The 20,540-nt window shown below is 52.7% G+C and overlaps 2 protein-coding genes and 1 long non-coding RNA gene across 3 annotated transcripts in view; all 3 read left to right on the forward strand.

The window, feature by feature from the left end:
- Nucleotides 1–20,540, forward strand: part of LOC308678093 — a 305,537-nt gene that overhangs the window by 62,351 nt on the left and 222,646 nt on the right. The window lies entirely within an intron of this gene.
- On the forward strand, nucleotides 424–5,214 carry LOC308677813 (GTPase IMAP family member 1-like; the record flags this gene model as incomplete). The annotated part of the gene is made up of 3 exons (XM_081344511.1): nucleotides 424–445; nucleotides 3,699–3,726; nucleotides 4,460–5,214. Exons 2-3 carry the CDS (start codon nucleotides 3,705–3,707, stop codon nucleotides 5,212–5,214), a joined length of 777 nt encoding a protein of 258 aa, XP_081200637.1. The 5' UTR covers nucleotides 424–445; nucleotides 3,699–3,704.
- Nucleotides 5,239–11,715, forward strand: LOC308677814 (GTPase IMAP family member 8-like; the record flags this gene model as incomplete). The annotated part of the gene is made up of 5 exons (XM_081344512.1): nucleotides 5,239–5,250; nucleotides 5,773–5,800; nucleotides 7,439–8,055; nucleotides 10,563–10,608; nucleotides 11,060–11,715. The coding sequence occupies 5 exons, from the start codon at nucleotides 5,239–5,241 to the stop codon at nucleotides 11,713–11,715; spliced, it is 1,359 nt and encodes a 452-aa protein (XP_081200638.1).

Here is a 20,540-nt window from a genome sequence, read left to right on the forward strand (position 1 = left end):
GGGTTGGACTAAAAGACCTCCAAGGTCCCTTCCAGCTCCTATTCTATTCTATTCTATTCTATTCTATTCTACTCTACTCTACTCTACTCTACTCTACTCTACTCTATTCTATTCTATTCTATTCCATCTTTTCTATTCTATTCTATTCTATTCTATTCTAATTTCTTGTTCTGTTCTGTTCTATTCTATTCTAACTCTGCTGTTCTGTAAGGGTCTCCCCCTTAAGCAGGGGGTTGGACTAGATGACCTCCAAGGTTCCTTCCAACTTCATCATCACCATCACCACCAACATTACTGTGATTGTTATTAATCTGCCTCCCAAGAAGCCCCACCAGCCCAAGAAACGTTCAGGATAACACACACACACACACACACACACACACACACACACACACACACACACACACACACGGTAAAGCTGGGAACAGTGAACCTTCGTAAACAGGTGAGCACTTCCTGATTTCCCAGGTATAAACAGAGCCATAAAATGCACCTGGGACCTTATCTGGGTTCCATCTGGGCTCTGGGGACAAGGCGGGTCTCTCCCCGTTATCTCTTCCTCGGTTTCTCTTTTCTGGCTTCTCCAAGATTAAACCTTTGTGATTTCTCCGGAGCTGATTGGCGTGTAGCCAGCAGGGGAGGGAGGGGTCCCAGGGGCCCATGGTCCACCAGCCCCAGAAGAGCTCTGGAGCCCCCCCCCCGAAAAGTGGGGAACGGCAGACCTGCAGGTGAGCCATTGATGGATCCCAGGTACAAACAGGGCCATAAAATGCGGGCGCACCTGGGACTTTGTCCCGGCTCAGCCAGGGACAAGGTGTGTGTCTCTCCACCTGTCATCTGTTGCCCGGTTTCACTTCTGTAGCTTATCAAAGATGAAACCTTGTGATTTCTCCGAAGTTGATTGGCGTGTGGCCAAGAGAAGAGGGAAGGGTCCCAGGGCACTTTGCACTTTTGCTGGCTTCTCAAAGCTTCATCTCCTGCCTGAGGGGGGGGGGCTGGACTAGAAGACCTCCAAGGTCCCTTCCAGCTCTGTGATTCTATTCTATTCTATTCTATTCTATTCTATTCTATTCTATTCTATTCTATTCTATTCTATTCTATCCTATTATTTCCATTTCCATTCCATTCATTATTCTATTCTATTCTATTCTATTCCATATTTTTTATTCTATTCTGTTCTATATTCTATTGTATTCTGTTCTATTCTATTGTAGTCTCTTCTATTCTATTCTATTCTATTCTATGTTCTACTCTATTTTATTCCATTTTCTATTCTATTCCAATCTTCTATTCTATTCTAATTCTCTGTTCTGTTCTATTCTAATTCTCTATTCTATTCTATTCTATTCTATATACTATTCTGTTCTATTCCATTCCTTATTTCTATTCTATCCTATCCTATCCTATTTCCATTCCATTCATTGTTCTATTCTATTCTATTTTATTCCACTCCTTTAATTACTTCTATTGTATTCTATATACTATTCCGTTCTATTCCATTCCGTATTTCTATTCTATTCTATTCTATTCTATTCTATTCTATTCTATTCTATTCTATTCTATTCTATTCTATTCTATTCCTTTCCTTATTCTATTCTGTTCTGTGTTCTATATTCTATTCTGTGTATTCTATTGTATTCTTATTCTCTTCCCCCTGCCCTTTTCTGCCTGAGCAGGGGGGTTGGACTAGATGACCTCCGAGATCCCTCCCAGCTCTGTCCTTGCACGATTCTCTCAGGCTCTCCTGCTCCAGCAGGGGGGGGTCGGACTAGATAGAAGACCTCCCCGGTCCCTCCCAACTCTCTTATTCTCTCGGCCGGGGGGAGACCCACCCCACCCCACCCCTGCCTGAAGTTTGGCTTCGGCTCCGGGAGCCCGAAGGAGGGGTCGTCCGAGGAGGGGAAGACAATCGGGGCTTGTGGGGGTGGGGTGGGGGGTCTCCTGAGGTTGGCGGCGGTGGTCGGGGACCCCCCTTGTGACGAGGGGGGGTGTGAGGCAACAGCTCTCCCACTGCAACCCCTAAGGCGGCGAGGTAGAAAGTGAACCTCCGGTAGAAAGCTCGTCGGGACTTTCCCTTTCCTTCTGGGGGGGAGAGGGAGGGAGGGCCCTCCTCCTCCGCCTGCCCCCCCCTGGGAGAGTGGGGGGGGGGAAAGGTAGCCGGGGCGGCTCCGCGGACGGCGGAGCAGCTGCTGATCCTCCTGCGAGGCGCGGGGGTGATCCAGAGCCAGACTGGGATCGCGCGCAGCGGCAACGGCAGAGGTGGGGAGGACGGGGGGGGGCGCGAAAGCTCGGGGGGGTCGTTCTTCGCCAGTGCAGGGGGGGAGGGGGGGTCCGTCAGGGGGGGAGGGGGGTCCGTCCAGGGGGAGGCGCAGGACGGAGTGGGGGTGGGGGGGGGGGCAGGTGGCCAGCTTGGAGTTGGGGGGGAGGGGGCGAGGATCGGGTCCCCCGATCCCGGCGGCCCAAGCTAGGATCCCGGGAATCGCCGCCGCTCCCTGCGTCTCCCCGAACGCCAAGGAAGGGAAAAGCCGGCCGGGATCCGCGCAAGAGGGGGCGCAAGCCTTTCCCAGGCGTGTCGGGAGTGGGGTGGGGGTGGTGGTCGGGGGGCTTCCCTTCCCTTGTCGGAGACGTGGAAGAGGCTGGACGACGCCTCTCCGGGGGAGTGGAGGGGGGTCTTTCGGGGGTCCGACCCCTCCCCTTTGCCTCCCCTGCTCGTCGACCCCCCCCCCACCACCAGGACCCCTCCCTCTGGTCTTCCCGGGCGGAGGAGGCGCAAGGAGCTGCGCGGCGAGAGGGAAAGGCGGCACTTCGCCTCCCCCTCCCCCCTAAATCGGGGTGGGGGTGGTCCGTGTGGGGCCGTCCGAGCAGGACTGGCGACCCCCGTCCTCTCCCCCACCCCCTTTTCCTCCTCCAGGAATTAATTTCGCGCTGGCTCGCCTCCCGCTTGCGGTGGGGCTGGATGAGTGGGAGGGCGTAGGTGGAACTGGGCGCCCCCCCCCCGCCCCATTTACGGGGTGATGCAGAGGATCCCGGGGGTGGGTGGGCTGGGCTTCGGGGGGGGGGGTCTCTTGAAAGCGGAGGGAGGGGCCCAGCCTGACCCCTGCTCCCCACACAGGTCCCCTGGGGGAGGCATCGTGGGTGGGGTGGGGGTCTCAAGAGGACTCAAAGGAGGAATGGGCCCCAGAGGCATCGCTGGGGAAGGCGGGAGGGGAGGGGCAGCACCCCCACCCAAAAAGGGGCCTTGGCCGGAGCTGCCCCCAGCCCCTCCCCTGCCCTGCAAAAGGGGGTCTCTTCCCCATCTTCTCTCTCCTTCCCTACAATCCGGAAGGGGGGGGGGTTGAGTGAATCCCTCTGGGAGCTTCAGCAGCCAGGAATGAATCAGCAGTTGAAATTCCGGGAAGGTCTGGGAAGGGGGTCCTGAAAGGGGGTGGGGGGCTGCTTCGGGAAACGGGAGACTCTTTGCTCGGTGCAGGGTGGAATTTGGGGGCCTGGGAAAAGCATCCAACCACCCCACCCCATCATTTTCCAGGCCGGCCCTGTCCCCTACTTGTAAAAAATAAGGGGGCAAGCAAGGGTTCGGTGCTCAAGCATGCGATGCGGGGCCCCCCAAATAATGGGGACACCCCAGCTCTGCTTCCCCTGCCCCACTGGACATGCCGGACCCACGTCTGACCCGTGTTTTTTCCTTTCCACTCTTCCAGGGAACTATGGAGGAAGAGATCAGCCTGGGTAAGCGAGGAGGACACGTGTTTCGGGGGGGGGGAGGGCAACGTGACAGCCACTTGGGACGGCGAGCTGATGCCAGTGCAGAGGAAGAGTTGCGCTGGATGGGTCTCTTCCCCATAGCTAACAGCCAGAGCCTCACTGGCCGGCCTAGAGGACAGGATGCCTTGGCCCCTCTGTGGAGACCCCCTCCCCACTCCTGAGCACAGATGCTTCCCTCCCTTGGAGATCCACCTCGGATGGGGAAAAGGCAGGATCGCTGCAGAAGGAAGGCAGCAGTCTCACCGGTGTAGTGGGAGAAATTGTCAGGCACGAGGAAGGGGCTGCCGTGGGGCACTCATGTGGGTGGGGGATGGCCCTCAAGACTAAGTTTCAGCAACCCCTTGGATCCAGCCCTGGCAGTCGGAAATTCCTCCGGGCCTGCACAGATCCTCCTCCTGGCAGGTTTACTCTCACTCTGTCTGAAACAAACCAAGTTGGAAGTTGCAAGCTTTGGGGCTGGGGGAGGCAGGAGGGTCAGTCCTGCTTGGGTCCATCCTGCCTCTGCATCCTGCCCCCCAGCCCAGTGGGTCAAGCATCTTCCCGCAGTATTCCATTTTAGCAACTCTTCCAGAATTATCCCCGTTTCCAGCCTGCTCAATGAGACCCCCAACAGGTTGCATCACGGCCACACCTTTCTTCCTGGGCACGTGTGAAATCTCTGGATTCGTTTTTGTAACACTGTCTTCCAAACTCACAGGGGAGGACACCGAACTCCGGCTGATCCTGGTAGGAAAGTCCGGAAGTGGGAAGAGTGCCACGGGCAACACCATCCTCGGCCGGAGAGAGTTCGAATCTTTGGGGGCAGAGGCCACCACCATAAGTTGCCAAAGGGGGCAAGGAAGATGGCAGGGCAGGAAGATCTCCGTGGTCGACACACCCAACATTTTCGATTCTGAAAACCAGAGTGAGATTGTGGAAAATGAGATCGGGGCTTGCGTCGAACTCTCCCGGCCTGGCCCCCATGCCCTGATCTTTGTGATCCAGGTGGGACACTTCACTGCTGAAGATGTCACAGCTGCGAAACGTGTCTGGGATATCTTTGAGGCCGAGTCGGCCAGGTACACAATCGTCCTCTTCACCTGTGTGGAGGATTTGAGAGGGACCCCCCTGCAGGAGTACATCCAAAAGCCCGAGAACCACAATCTGCGGGAGCTGATCTGGCGGTACGGGGACCGCTTCTGTGGCTTCAACAACACAGCCACAGGAGCCGAGTCGCAGGAGCAGGTCTCGGAGCTGATGGCGATGGTGCAGAAGACCATTTTCGAGAACGGGGGGAGACACTACGTCAACTGGATGTACGAGTTGCCCATGGTACGGGTTCAGCGTGTCGTAGAGCAGAATCCAATGGCAGCATGGAACTGGGCGAGGGCAGTGAGTGCTGTTTCTGGGCATCTGGTGGAGCTGCTCCGTTTACACGAGAACAAGAGGTCCCTCCTCTGGGAGATCCAATGAGTGGGTGGGACAGCCGAGGCACTCATGTTAGGACAGGCAATCAGGGAGGGAGAAGGGTGGTTAATGGGTGGAGAGCATGCAATGCCCCCCCAAGAAAGGGGTCCCCTAGCTCTACTTCCCCTTTTCCTCCTCCACCTGTATCCCCTGCCATCCCTTCCTTCTCCCCCTCCCTGCCCTGCCCTGCCCTTCCTTTCCTCCCTTCCTTGGTCCCTTCAGAACATCTGAACCCCTCCCCCCATGTTAGCTGGGGGCAGTGGTGGGATTCAAATACGTGAACAACCGGTTCTCTGTGTGGATGCCGCTTCCAGAAGTCCATTCTGGGCCTGAGCAACAAAAAAGTAGCTACCGGTTCTGGCGAAATGGTGCAAACTGGCTGAATCCCACCACTGGCTGGGGGGGGGGGAAGATTCTGGGCGATGCCTTGAATGGGGTGGGGGACCAGGGTGCGCTTTCTGGGCATGAACAGGGTGGCAGCTGGCTCACTGCCCCACTGGACAGGCCGAGCCCTCTGGCAGTCGAGACTCCTGTCTGACCCATGTTTCCTTTCCACTTTTCCAGGCAGCCACGGATGAGGAGGCCAAGCTGGGTAAGTGAGGAGGCCACGTCTGGCGTTTGGGGGTGGGGGTGGGTGAAGAGTAACAAAGAGGATTTGGAAGCTGAAGGCTAAAACATCGGAAGAATGGGTGCAGGAATTGGGGTTTGGCCAATCTAGAGAAAAGAAGGAGGTGGGGGGCAGGACTAGATCGGGTTCCAGTATTTGGGAGGCGGCCACAAACAGTACTCACTAGCCCGGATGACATTCTCTAGTTGGGTCATGAAACGTCTGCAAGTAAACCACCCAGCTCAGAAGATCACCGAGGACCCCCATTCCTTCTCCTCCTCCTCCCTCCCCCCTTATACCCTGAACTTGAGGCAGACTAGGTGCCGCCTGAAACCTAGAGTCAAACACAAGCTAAGCATCAGTCTGGATGAGATGCGTGCGCACCAACACACATCCCCGGCTTCTATCCAGTTCCAGATTCCGTGACTGAGGTTCCTGTTTGTCCTGCGGAGGGAGAATGGAAAGACATGATGGAAGGTATGGCAGAAGGGAGACCTTGACGTAGAATGGGTCTCTTAACCTAGTGGCCCCCAAACCTGCGGGCACCAGAGACCAGGTTCCGTGGAAAGGGGTTTTTCTGTGGATCTGGGCGTGTGCTGGTTTCGTATGCTTCACTTATTTGCATGGCCCGGTTTCCGGCATGCTGTGGACCAGTGGTGGTTCAGGGACCAGGGGTTGGGCACCTCTGGCTTGACAGCTGTTTTACATTATGGTGGATCCCCCCAAAAAAAAGTTACTTAAGATCCGCTCCTAAAATTACAGTCCCTGCATCTCCCCAATGGTCATATGCACTTGTGACTGACCACAAGGACACTGCAGGACCCCCCTACCTATTCTACAGATCTCGCCACTTGGTCACTGCAAATATTTCCCTTCCCCAACAAGTTCCCGATGGTCTTTCTCCTTCCACACCAGGTCCCCCTAAACGTTTCCCTCTGGCTTTAGTCAGATTCTCACACACACACACACCCCTAGGCTCATACCTTCCACGTCCCTTAGCAATAGCAAAGCACTTATATATTACTTCACAGTACTTCCGAGCCCCTTCTAAGCGGTTTACAGAGTCACCTTATTGCCCCCCTACACACACACATTTTAGCGACCACGGAAGGACGGAAGAGCTGAGTCAACCTTGAGCCAGTCAGCATCAAACTCCTGACAGGGGGCAGAGTTTGCCTGCAATGCTGCATTCTACTCACTGTGCCACCAGCGATCATGGTGGTGCAGTAGAGGCTGTTGAGCAGGGGGTCGGACTAGAAGACCTCCAAGGTCCCTTCCAATATTATGCCTGTACCCCAGCCCAAGGCTATCGTCACGCAGCACGCACCAGCAGCCCTGAGCCTCCTCACAACTCAGTCTCAATTTGCTTGGCTCCAGCTTTGCTCGTGGGGGCTGGACACAGTGGCTGTATTTGGACATCTGCTAAAGTGGGATTCGCACGTTGTGGGAATCTGCACGGCTGAGCAGCCCATTTTAGCAACTCCGGGAGATTCATATAAAAATATCACTGAACCACTTCCACTCTTTTCCAAAGTTGTCCCCATTTCCAGCCTGCTCAATGACATCCTGAAATGATGTGAGAAATATCTCTATGCCTTTTAACGTCGTATTCCAAACTCACAGGGGAGGACACCGAACTCCGGCTGATCCTAGTGGGAAAGTCTGGAGGTGGGAAGAGCGCCACGGGCAACACCATCCTCGGCCAGCCGGTGTTCAAGTCCATTCTGCAGCCGAAGACCACCACCCTGAAATGCGAAAGGGGGCAGGGAAGCTGGCAGGGCAGGAAGGTCTTTGTGGTCGACACACCCGAAATTTTCGATTCTAAACAACACAATGTGTCTGCGCGATGCGAGATCGGGGCTTGCGTCGAACTCTCCCAGCCTGGCCCCCACGCCCTGATCTTTGTGACCCAGGTGGGACACTTCACCCCCGAAGATGTGACAGCTGCCAAGCGTGTCCAGGATATCTTTGGGGACGAGTCCGCCAGGCACACGGTTGTTCTCTTTACCTGTGTGGAAGATTTGAGAGGGGAATCCCTGCAGGAGTACGTCCGAAAGTCTGACAACCATAATCTGCGGGAGCTGATCCAGCGGTGTGGGGACCGCTACTGTGGCTTCAACAACAAGGCCGCAGGAGCCGAGCGGCAGGTGCAGGTCTCGCAGCTGATGGAGATGGTGCAGAAGACCCTTTTCGAGAACGGGGGAAGACACTACGTCAACCAGCTGTACGAGCTGCCCATGGTACGGGATCAGCATGTCATAGAGTAGAATCAAATGGCAGAGTGGAACTGGGCGAGGGCAGTGCTCTTTCTGCCCATTTACACGAGAGCAAGGGGTCCCTCCTCTCTGGGAGACCCCAATGGGTGGGTGGGACAGCCGAGACCCTCATGTCAGGACAGGCAATCTGGGGGGAGGCGAATGGCCGGAGGTTAGTAGCCGAGATCCATTCATTGGGAACTGGCTGGCTGAATCGCCAGTGTAAAAAAATTTTTTTTGGATTGCTAACAAAGAATTAAGGGAAACTGATATGCATTTCAAACTTATTTACACAAAATGAGCTGTCACTGTTGTGACTACTGCCTGTCGATGGCCTTGGGTTAGGCTGAAACAGGAAATAAAGATTTGTCCCATGTTTGGGGCCTAGCAAGGTAATCTAAACACTTAACAAACATTTAACACATATCTCCCTTGCTTCTCAGCTAACAAAGCGAGAAAGAGCCTGTGGCCCAGAGGTTAAAACAACTGCCTAATGTGCAATCAGCCCAGGTTCTAATCTCAGAAGGGTATGGCTGACTGATGAGAACAAATAAGTTTGAAATGCATATCAGTCTCCCTTAATTCTTTGTTAGCAATCCAAAAATTTTTTTACACACACACACACACATATATATATATATATATAGAGAGAGAAAGAGGTGGGGGAGGGAGGGATCTTCCCCAAATGCCTGGCCTTCTTGTCGTCGCCCCCCCCAACTCAAGAAAGGACATTGGAAGCTTTTCAAAGGAAGAAGGGGGCGGTGGGTTGGGCAGGTGCGATGATCATCCTCAGTAGAGGCTGCTCGCCCAAGGTTGCAGGGGATGCCAGAAAGAGATGCCCCCCCTCAAAGGAGTCCTTCCACCCTCCCCACCCGGGAAAGATGGGTGCCCACTCTGCCTCGCTTGGCGTCCCCCCCCGTTTTTCCTTGGGGCAGAGGAGGAGGGGTGACAGGGTGTTGTCAGAAACAAAGATTGGGGAAAGCCTAACCGTGGGGGGCAGCGGGGGGGGGAATTACCTCGGGATGGGTAATTCAATCCTGACCCCCTCAGAGACACCACCCCCAGGATCGCTTAAGAGCAGCCGGCAGGGCCAAAGAGGAACTCCAGGTGGGGAGGGGGCTGGAGGGATCTCACTAAGGGGGGGAGGGGGCAAGGAAACTCCACCAACCCTGAGTGCCCTGCGCCACCCACCCAGAGAAATACAACTTGTACACAGCCCTTCCGCGGAGGAGCAGAAGCAACTCGCAGCCCTTCGCAGGAGAGACAGGTGGGTGTCCGGCCAGGCGCGCCTCCCCTCCCCATCTCTATCCCACCCCCGTGACTTCGGGAGACGAGCTTAGGACTTCGGATCGCAGAGTTGGAAGGGACTTTGGAAGTCACCTAGTCCAACCCCCCTGCTCAAGCAGGGGACCCTTGCAGAATCACAAGCTGGGAGGGACATCAGAGGTCATCTAGTCCAACCCCCTGCTCTAACAGGAGACCGTTACAGAATCATCGAATGACAAGAGTCGGAACGGACCTCCAAGGTCATCTAGTCCAACTCCCAGCTCAAGCAGGAGACCGTTACAGAATCACGAGCTGGAAGGTACCCCGGAGGTCTTCTAGTCCGACCCACTGCTCAGGCAGGAGACCCTCTACTATTTCTGCCTCTGACTCAGCTGCTCTGGAGCATCACGCTCTAAACTAGGGTGCCCCCGTCACTTTCTTGGTTCCCGCAGTGGCTTCTTTCTTCCACGGCACAGCCAGAATTAAGGCAGAGTTCCCGAAGAACCCAACTGCGGAGCCGGCTGGGTCAGCCTAGAGCCCTGATGCGGCAGTGGCTGATGGGCCACGCTGGGAGAGGGACGAGGGGCTTGTGCCCTCTGGGAGAGATGGCTGTCCGTTGCGGGAGGTGCAATTGGGCAGTGCTTGGAGGCAGAGATGGTATAGATTGGGAGTAGGGAACCTTGGCTCATTGATGACTTGTGGACTTCAACTCCCAGAATTCCTGAGTCAGCATGGCTGGTTCAGGAATTCTGGGTATTGAAGTCCAGAAGTCATCAAAGAACCAAGGGTGCCTACCTCTGCTATAGTTTCCCACTTGAGCAGGGGGCTGGACTAGAAGACCTCCGAGGTCCCTTCCAGCTCTGTCATTCTGTAAGAGTATCTATCCTGCTTGAGCAGGGGGTTGGAATAGATGACCTATGAGGTCCATTCCACCTCTATTCTCAATGACTGACTGCAGTGGGAACGGCTGAAGGGTCCTGGGAAGAGGGCCTCTACAGCACAGTGTTTGGGGACCAATGCCTACGTTTCCTCAAGTCCCCAAAGTGTGTGTGTGGGGAGAGAGAAATCAGGTTGACTCTACCTCAAGGGCAGTGAGGAGAGGGTGACTCTCTTTTAAGCCCCCCTCCAATTCCTGCCTGTGACTTCTGTGGGGAGGAGAGTTCCTGGCCATTTCTGAGCAAGGCAAGTCTCTTCTTTGGTGTGACTCGGTTTCTCTTTTCACGCAGAAACATCCAGATTTGTGCTGTGCGGCTTGTCTGGAAAACATCCAAGGTAAAGTCTTGGGCCCTGGGGTGGGAGCTACTGTCCTGGGTGAAGGGACAGGCTAGGATGGCCGTACACTGCTGATGGGAGGTGAGAGAGAGACACACACAGAGACAGATGATAATGATGATGATAGCTAGAGAAAGACAAGATAGATAGATAGGTAGAGAGTGAGTGAGTGAGTGGAAAGTCAGAAGATTCAGGCAGTTCAAATGAGTATCATAATTTATAGCAAGCTTCAGTTCGCTACAAGAACCTGACCTACTAACGGATCAAGGGAAATGAGCGGGAGATAAGAAAGGCATTCAAGGTGGACTGGATTTAGATCTCATGTGGGCGGGCAGGTATTCACGAGTGATGACGCCTTTGACCCCTCCCTCGGGCATAGCCTGCTCATCTCCTCCAACGCTGATAACCGATCACCTTCTTCTCTCCCCCCCCCCCCCGCTTTGGTTTGTAGGGCAAGAACGAAGGATTGTCCTTGTGGGCAAAACTGGGAATGGGAAAAGCGCAACGGGAAACACCATCTTGGGAGATAAACACTTTACATCCATCATGTCCCCTAAGTCGGTGACGGTAACTTGCGAAAAGAGGGAGAACAACTGGAATGGCCGGAATATTATGGTGGTTGACACTCCTGGCTTTTTCGACACCAAGGTTTCAGAGAAGGAAACTGCTGCTGAGGTGAAGAAGTGCGTGAGCATGTGCAACCCAGGTCCGCACGTCATTCTGCAGGTGATGCGTCCTGGCCGTTTCTCCAAGGAGGAAAAGGAGGTGGCTAAGCTGATCAGTAAAATCTTCAACTTGAACGCCAAGAATTACATGATCCTCTTGTTCGCCCGCAAGGATGACCTGGAAGAAACGAGTCTGGAGGACTTCCTATCCCAGGGTGATGACTCGCTTCAGAAACAGATAGAGCAGTGTGGACACCGCTACCTAGCCTTCAACAACAAGGCCAAAGGAGAAGAACAGGAGGAACAGATGGCCGAATTGATGACCATGATTGATCAGCTCGTACACAACAACAGAGATGCTCCTTGTTACACAGAAGACATGATGAAGAAAGATGAAAAGCACTATAAGAAAAGCAAATTATCCCAGTGTTCCATTCTCTAACAGACACCAGAAAGCCTCTCTGCTGGATACTCTGCTCCAAGGGGGCAGCTCTCCCCAAAGCCACAGCCCTGCGTTTCCCCCTTCTTGCTCTGAGTACTAATCCAGCCCTGACGGGAAGACCTCCAAAAACCCCAGTCAGTGATTCGTGGCTGACTCTCCCTGAGCCAATTCCTTCCCAGAATCCACTTTCTTCTCTCAGATGAGAGGACTTCCTTCAATGGGAAGATCCTGCCCCTCCCCCCAGTATCAACTGGCCCCACAGCTTTATAGTCTCCCATCCTGGACCCTTTGGAAGGACACTTTCTTTTGGGCTCCCAATCTCTCAGTCCTTTGAGGTAGAGCAGGCCATGAATCTACCAACACAAGAAATATTAGAGATGGACTTGATTGGTATAAATGACAGCAGGAGAATCTTGAAAGCGTCTCACTCCCGCTGGCACCAAAGCGCATTAAGGTAGGGCAGCCTTGAGGTTTATTCTCACCCTTTCCTGCTTTCCTGGGGAGAATTCATGTTTTCCTAACAGCTGCCTGATATATTCCTTCTTTCCATTGGGCAACAGGGAGTCAGCAGGGAGGGCATTTCTGTGTCAAGCAAAGATCTTATTAAAACATCTCTTTGCTTACGAAAGAGGCTGTGTGTGTTTTTTGGGGGGGAGTGGGGAAGACGGTTGAGGGTGGTCCACTCAGCCTAACCATCTCCATGTCTTGATGTGCTCAAAAGGCCTAGGGGAAAGCGTCTTTCCTTTGCTTCTGCTGGCACCAAAGCGCATCAAGGCAGGGCAGCCTTAAGGTTCTTTCTCACCCTTTCCTGCGTTCCTGGGGAGAATTCATGTTTTCCCAACAGCTGCTACATGTTTTCTTCAAGGCTGTCTCTGTACTCTTCTATACCGCCGTCCAATGGCGAATGTGGACTGACGAGGGAAGTCCTGTCTGTTCTTCTTATTAAAAACTTATTAAATCTCCTCCTTGCTTAAGGAAGAGGCCATGAGTTTTGAAGTGGGGATTTGGGGATAATGGCCGGGTCGGTCCCCTCAGCCTAACTGTATCCGTGCAGCAACGCACTCACAAAGCTTAGGGGGAGGGGGAACAGGGAACGAAGGGGATCTACTCGAGGGGTGGGTCAGAATGCAAGATGCTCCCCTGAAAGCTTTCCACCTTGGAAGGGGGAGGGGGATCCCTCCTGCATGGCAAGCGAGCCTTTATTGGTATAAATGACAGCAGCAGAATCCTTAAAAGCATTTCCCCTTCGCTCCCGCTGGCACCAAAGAGCATTAAGGCAAGGTAGCCTTGAGCTCCTTGCTCACCCCTTCCTGTTTTCCTGGAGTGAATTCATGCTTTCCTTATACAGCTGCTACAGGGGGGACATGGAATGAGGGGAATCTACTTGAGGGGTGGGTCAGAATGTAGGGTCTCCCCCCCCGAAAGCTTTCCATCTCAGAAGGGGAGGGGGGTTGTCCCTTCTGCAATGGCCTCCGTTGGGTCCTCCCACCTTTGCCGTTCTTCCCTTTCACTTTCAACCAGTCCCTTCACTGACCGGCCTCCGGTCTCTTCGCCCAGCAGGCAGAGAAGGAAGGGTCAGCTGTCCAGTTTGGCTGTGTCTCTGAAACAAGTTCATTTTTGGCCATCCTCCACTCCAGCTCCCTTTGGGCTGCGCCTCTTCCACGCCCCACCCCATTCCTCCCCCAATCCTTGACTCCCCACCCCTTCCTTCAGTCCTCAGGAGCTGCTCTGCACCTTCCCAGCCCTCCTAGTCCCAACCCACATCTTTGGGTGATCCCAGGGCTTCGTTCAGACACCCCATTTTCTTCCCAGGGGTGGGGAGTGTCAGTCCCTTTTATGGAGACCCTGCCAAAGGAAGTTGGGACTTTCCCCTGCCCACTCCCCTCTCCTCAAATGTGACTCTGATCCTCTAAATTCTGAAGGGTGTGTTTGGGGGTCCCCAGAACCCCCACAGTGGGTCTGAAAGCCCCTCGGCCTCGCCTCATTGTCCTTTCCTCCCCAGAGATGGAGCCCCAAAGCAGGGGGCAGAGGGGGGAGCTATGAAAAAAAGTCCTTTGGAAGACCGGGTGGGAGAGCAAATGAGTGCCATATAGCCCCCCCCTGATGTTTGAGACCCTCCCCCCCAATCCCAGCTGGCTGCAAGGCCCAATCAAGCCGAGGAGCCCAAGAACCAGACAGTCCCCAACCCTCCGAATCCCCTCTATAGGTCTGTCTCGGAGGTAAGGGGCCAAGGTAGGGGGGAGTGAGCCAGCTCCTAGCGGACCTCCGCCATCATTTGGCCAGGACAGCAGCAGCAGCAGCCAGTGGTTGGTGCATACAATGCCCGTTATCCCTGGCCCAGTCACTGGAGTGGCTTCACATGGGTCCCCCCCGGCCACATCTGACCTCTGAAAGACTCTGAGGATCACACTATGCCCCCCTCCCCTGATGAGATGCTGGCAAAGTCCCGAGAAGCCCCTTGAGGTCTCCCGACTTGGATGGTGGACTCTGAGGCCAGAGACCTCCCCACCCACCAAACAGAAAAACAGAGCAGAACGACAAGAGTCGGAAGGGACCCTGGAGGTCTTCTACTCCAGCCCCTTGCTCAGACAGGAGATCCTACAGTATTTCCCTTTCAGACAAATGGCTGTCCCATCTCCAGTGATAGAGCCCCCACAACCTCTGGTGGCAGTCCGTTCCACAGATGACTGACCGAAAGAGGTCCCAAGAATCTGTTTCACCCAGGACCCTCGGCAGCTGCCGGGCCACCACCTACTCCACCATGTTCCCTACGAACGGGAGGTCGGAAGCTGGACAAATAAATGGCAGTGTTCCCAGGTGATGCATGGGGGTGGGGGCAGAACAGGGCTGATAAAGCAGCCCCCACCCCACCAGCCTGCACAAATGGCTAATGAACTCTGGAGCGCAGTTTACTGTAAAGGAAACCGACAGATAAAGCAGATAGCCCGTGTATTTTAAAACTTTTCAATAAAAAAAAAAAAAAAAAAAAGCAGATAGCCCGTGATGGATCCCAGGTACAAACAGGGAAATGAAATGGGACCTTGTCTGGGTTCCACCTGGGCGCAGCAGGGAGAAGGCGGGTCTTTCCGCCAACTGTTATCTGTTCCTTGGTTTCATTTTTGGTTGCTTCTCGAACATTAAACCACCTGATTTCTCCGGAGCTGATGGGCGTGGGGGCCAGCAGGGGAGGGAGGGGTCCCAGAGCCCAGGTCATGGTCCAGCCTTTCCTTGGTTTCTCCTAATCTTTGCCCATATTTGCCTCGCCTGACAGATTTGCAAAAACTTTGCTACCTGTTTTATCTGTCGGTTTCCTTTACAATAAACTGTGCTCCAGAGTTCATTAGCCATTTGTGCAGGCTGGTGGGGTGGGGGCTGCTTTATCAGCCCTGTTCTGCCCCCCCACCCCTATGCATCACCAGGGAACACTGCCATTTATTTGTCCAGCTTCCGACCTCCCGTTCATGGGGAACGTGGTGTAGGAGGTCGTGGCCTGGCAGCTGCCGAGGCTCCTGGGTGAAACGGGTCCTTGGGACTCTTTCGGTCAGCCATCTGTGGAATGGCCTGCCACCAGAGGTAGTGGGGGCTCTGTCACTGGAGATGGGACAGCCATTTGTCTGACCCACCCCACCAGCTTGCACTTATACAAAAGGCAGAGGACTCGAACTCTGGAGCGCAGTTTACGGCAGAGGAAAATAATAGATAAAGCAGGCAGCAAACCTTTTGCAAAACCGTGACACAAGGCAAATACAGTATGGCCAAACATTAGGAGAAATCAAGGCAAGACTGGACAATGACCTTGGCCCTGGGACCCCTCCCTTCCCTGCTGCCCCCCACACCCATCAGCTCAGAGAAATCACAAGGTTTAATGTTTGAGAAGCAATCAAAAGTGAAATCCTGACACCCCCACGAAGGGGTGGTGTGGGGAGCTGTAGGTGGGGGGTGGGGCGCGGGTGCAATTAGCATCCTCAGCAGAGGCTGCCTGCCCAGGATTGCAGGGGATGGAAGAAAGAGCCCCCCCTCAAAGGAGCCTCCCACCCACCCCCACGCAGGGAAAATTGCTGCCCGGTCTGCCTGGCTTGGCTCCTGTGTTTCCTTGGGCCAGGAGGGGCAGAAGTGGGGGGCAGGCTGATGCAGGAAGCAAAGGTTGAGAAAAGCCTAGCCAGGGGGAGAGGAGGGGGGGGAACTGGCAGAACACCTGGGGAGGGTGTTCTGCAGAAAGGACTGAGGATGAAGTGGGGGGAAGGTTGCATTTCAGGAAAGTGTTTGGGCTTCAAGTTCAGGCAGGGGGCGTCTCCATTTCTTCCTGCCTTTTTCTTCTCAGTCTTCTGCCTGCTGTTGTAATTTTACCTCAGGATGTTCCTGTGCTCCCAACTGTCTAGTCTGCTCCTGCAGGAGGCGATCTGTGCTGTGATTGGTTGCCACAAGTGTGAAGGCAGGGTCTCCCTCTCTTCCCGCCTTTTTCCTTCTCCGTCTTCTGCCTGCTGCTTAGTTTTACCTCAGGATTGTTCTGTTTCTGAATGTCTTGTCTACTTATGCATGAGGCCATCTACCAGTATCTACTACATACCTACCTGTATCTATCAGTATCTATCTAATCATTTCTCCATATCATCATCTCAGCCTTCCATCCTTCCGAGGTAGGTAAAATGAGGACCCAGATTGTTGGGGGCAAAAAGCTGACTTTGTAATAATGCCGCTTGGGGTGGGTGTGAAAGCCCTAATAAGCAGGCATATACATAGAATGAAGGCTACTGCTAAGCTTGTAAGCCGCCCTGAGTCTTCGGAGAAGGGCGGGATATAAATGGAATTAAAATAAATAAAATAAATAAATCATCATTATCTATCTATCTATCTATCTATCTATCTATCTATCTATCTATCTATCTATCTATCTATCTATCTATCATCTATCTATCTATCTATCTATCCAGTGCTTTTTTTGTAAAAGAAAAAGGTGCCGGAACTCACAAATGTCATACAACCCACCTTGCCTACCTTACAAGGTTCCATCCAAAAAAGGTGCCGGAACTCCGTTCTGAGCGTTCTATGAGAAAAAAAGCCATCTATCTATCTATCTATCTATCTATCTATCTATCTATCTATCTGTCTGTCTGTCTGTCTGTCTGTCTGTCTGTCTGTCTGTCTGTCTGTCTATCTATCTATCTATCTATCTATCTATCTATCTATCTAATTATTTATCTATCTATCTATCTCTAATCATTTATATCTATCTCTGTATCTAATCATTTCTATCTATCATCTATCATCTATATCAGTATCTATCATCTTATCTGTATGTAATCATTTCTCTATTATCTATCTAGATATCTATCTAATATTCTCTTTCTCACTCTCTCTCTCTCCTCCGCACCCCCATATATTCACTGAATTCCCTTTCAGCCAGGTAACTCCACTCTGCCCTAAGACTCTCCCATTCTCTTCCCAACTCCCAGGTGACAATGCCGACCTCCAGCTGATCGTGGTCGGGAAGTAAGTCACTCAAGTCTGTCTGTCTGACTGACTCTATCGGTATCTGTCTGTCTCTCAAAACCCTTCTTGAAGGCCCCCTTTCCTGTTGGGGGGTGTGTGTCCCTGGCCCCTCCTGCACTTGGGATTCAGGGGTCCCTTTAGAAGGGCTGCGTGGCCATTGCTTGGAGCCCCGCGTTTCCTAGCCCCCCCCACCCCGAAAGCTCTCAAGAGAGGAAGAAGAGGGCGGCGTGGGGGGGGAGGTTGAGGGGAGGGAAGGATGCTCGCCCAGGATTGCAGGGGATGGCGGGAAGAGCCGCCCCCCCCTTCCAAAAAGGAGCAGGCAGCCCACCTCAGCAAGATTGCTGCCCACTCTGCCTGGCTTGGCGCCCCCCCCCCGCGTTTCCTAGGAGCAGAGAAGATGGGGAAGGGAAGCCAAGGTTGGGAAAAGGCTAGCCGGGGGAGAGGACTGGAGGGGGAGGGACTAGCAGAACATCCGGGGAAGGGGATTCAATCCTGACCCTCCCCCCCTCAGAGACACACACACACACACACACACACACCAGACTCGGCGAAGGGGCCAAAGAGGAGCTCCGTGAGGAGGAGGGGAGAGCTCCAGCGATCTCACTAATGGGGGGGGAGGGCAAGGAGACTCCGCCCACCCCGAATGCCCCGCCCAGAGGAACACGACTTTTCGCGCGGCCCTTCGCGGAGGAGCAGAAGCGCCTCCTCGCAGCCCCCTTCGCTGGAGCCGGGACGGAGCCGGCCGCGAACCTCCCACCTAACAGCCGCCTCTCGGAGGAGGGTCTCAGGTTCGTCTCCTCCCGGCCATGCCTCCCTTAGTCTCCGGGGCTAGGAAACGGCGAGGGGGGCGTCTCCCTTTCTTCCCGCCTTTTTTCTCCGCCTTCTTCTGCCTGCGGTTGAATTTTACCTCAGGATGTTCCTGCGCTCCTGTCGTGTCTTCTCTCTGCTCAAGCATGAGGCGATCTGCGCCGTGATTGGTTGCCGCAAGGGTGAAGGGGACGTCACCCTTTCTTCCCGCCTTTTTTCTCCTCTCTCTCTCTCTCTCTCTCTCTCTCTCTCTCTCTCTCTCTCTCTCTCTCTCTCTCTCTCTCTCTCTCTCTGTGTTTGTCTATCTATCTGTCTGTCTGTATCTACCTACCTACCTCACAGTATGTTTTATTGATTTTTTTTTAACATAATCACCTTGAAGTTTGGTAAGTACTGTGTTGTCTGGGTTTATATTTAAAAAACAATAACAATTGGTTTCTATAATTCTATAGTCCACATAATGGCTTTGCTTGATTTTTCTCTTCTTCCAATCATAATCTCTTTTGCCAACCTTGAATTAATACAATTATTATTTGGATAAATGGCTATTATTATTATTATTATTATTATTATTATTATTATTATTATTAATAATTGGAAGGGACCTTGGAGGTCATCTAGTCCAACCCCCTGCTCAGGCAGGAGACCCTATACCATTTTAGTCAAATAGCTGTCCAGTCTCTTCTTTAAAACCTCCAGTGTTGGAGCACCCACAACGTCTGGTGGCAAGCTGTCCCACTGGTTAATTAGGAAGTTTCTCCTTAATTCCTGGTTGCTTCTTTGCTTGATAAGTTTCCGTGTGTAGCTTCTTGCCCTGCCTTCAGGTGCTTTGGAAAATAGGTGGACCCCCCCCCCTCTTCTTTGGAACAGCCTCCCCCCCAAATACTTGAAGGCTGCCATCATTTCTGCCCCTGGTCCTTGTTTCCTCTAGACTGGCCAAACCCAAATCTTGCAACTGTTCATATGTTTTAGTGTAATGTGACCAAAACAGGATGCTGTACTCCAAGAGTACTGTTTTTATAATGCCTTTACTAAGGCTTTTTAAAGCGGTACTAACACTAAGCAACGGATGGAAACTAGTCAAGGAGAGAAGCAACCTAGAACTAAGGAGAAACTTCCTGACAGTTAGAACAATTAACCAGTGGAACAACCTGCCTCCAGAGGTGGTGAATGCTCCAACACTGGAGGTTTTTAAGAAGAGACTGGACAGCCATTTGCCTGAAATGGTATAAGGTTTCCTGCCTGAGCAGGGGGTTGGACTAGATGACCTCCAAGGCCCCTTCCAACTTTATTATTATTATTATTACTTTACGTGCTCTTGATTGAGTCCCTCTGTTAATGCACCCTACAATCGCATTGGCTTTTTTGGCTGCTGCCGCACATGGCTGGCTCATGTTTAAGTGATTGTCCAATATCTTAGGGTTTGCCCCAAAGAAAAGGGAGTCAAGCTATTCTCCAAAACCCCTGAAGGCAGGACAAGAAGCAACTGATGGAAACTAACCAAAGAGAGAAGCAACCTGGAACTAAGGAGAAATTTCTGAACAGTGAGAACAATTAACCAGTGGAACAACCTGCCTCCAGAAGCTGTGAATTGCTCCAATACTGGAAGTTTTTAAGAAGGGACTGGACAGCCATTTGTCGAAAATGATATACGGTTTCCTGCCTGAGCAGGGGTTGGACTAGATGACCTCCAAGGTCCCTTCCAACTTTATTATTATTGTTGTTGCTGCTGCTGTTGTTGTTGTTGTTATTATTATTATTATTATTATTATTATTATTATTATTATTATTATTATTATTATTATTATTATTATATTTGGACTCCAAGATCCCTCTCACAATTACTGGCATTCAGCCAGGTTTTACCTAGTCTGTATCTATACAGTTGCTTTTTCTTGCCTAGGTGTAAAACTTTGCTTTTCTCCATATTAACGTTCATGTTGTTGGATGGAGCCCATTGTCCAAGTCTGTCAAGATCCTTTTGGATCCTGAGCTTGTCTTCTGGGATGTTGGCTATTTCTGCCAGCTGAGTGTCACCTCCAAATTTGATGAGTTCCCCTTCTATTCCCTCATCTAAGTCGGGGGTCGGCAAAAAAAGACACGGAGCCACAAAACTCACGCGTACGCACGGGCGCACACAAAGGGGGGAGCTTGATTGAAGAGTTTAATTAAAAAGAAATAGAGGCTGCTGTGCATGAGTTCTCTCTCTCCCTTCCTCTTTCTCTCTCCCCCTCTCTCCGATCTTCTGCTCACCTGGCAAGCTGGTTTCATGCTGTTCTTGGACAATCTGACACACATTCTTATTGGGCTGGCTCTCCTGCTGCTGCTGCTGCTTCCTGCGGAGACACAGCAGAGGCAGGAGCCCCACCCAATAAGCTTGTCAGCTTCTCGGAGAACAGCGTGAGGCCACTCACTTTTACACAGAGAGAGACATAGAGAAGGGAAGCACAAGTGCCTCTCTCTCCCTCTCTGCAAATGGCAGATGACTGGGAGCCGCAGGAGAAGGCTGAAAGAGCCTCATGCGGCTC

Source organism: Vipera berus (genome assembly GCF_964194415.1).
Source record: "Vipera berus genome assembly, chromosome: Z".
Classification (NCBI taxonomy): domain Eukaryota; kingdom Metazoa; phylum Chordata; class Lepidosauria; order Squamata; family Viperidae; genus Vipera; species Vipera berus.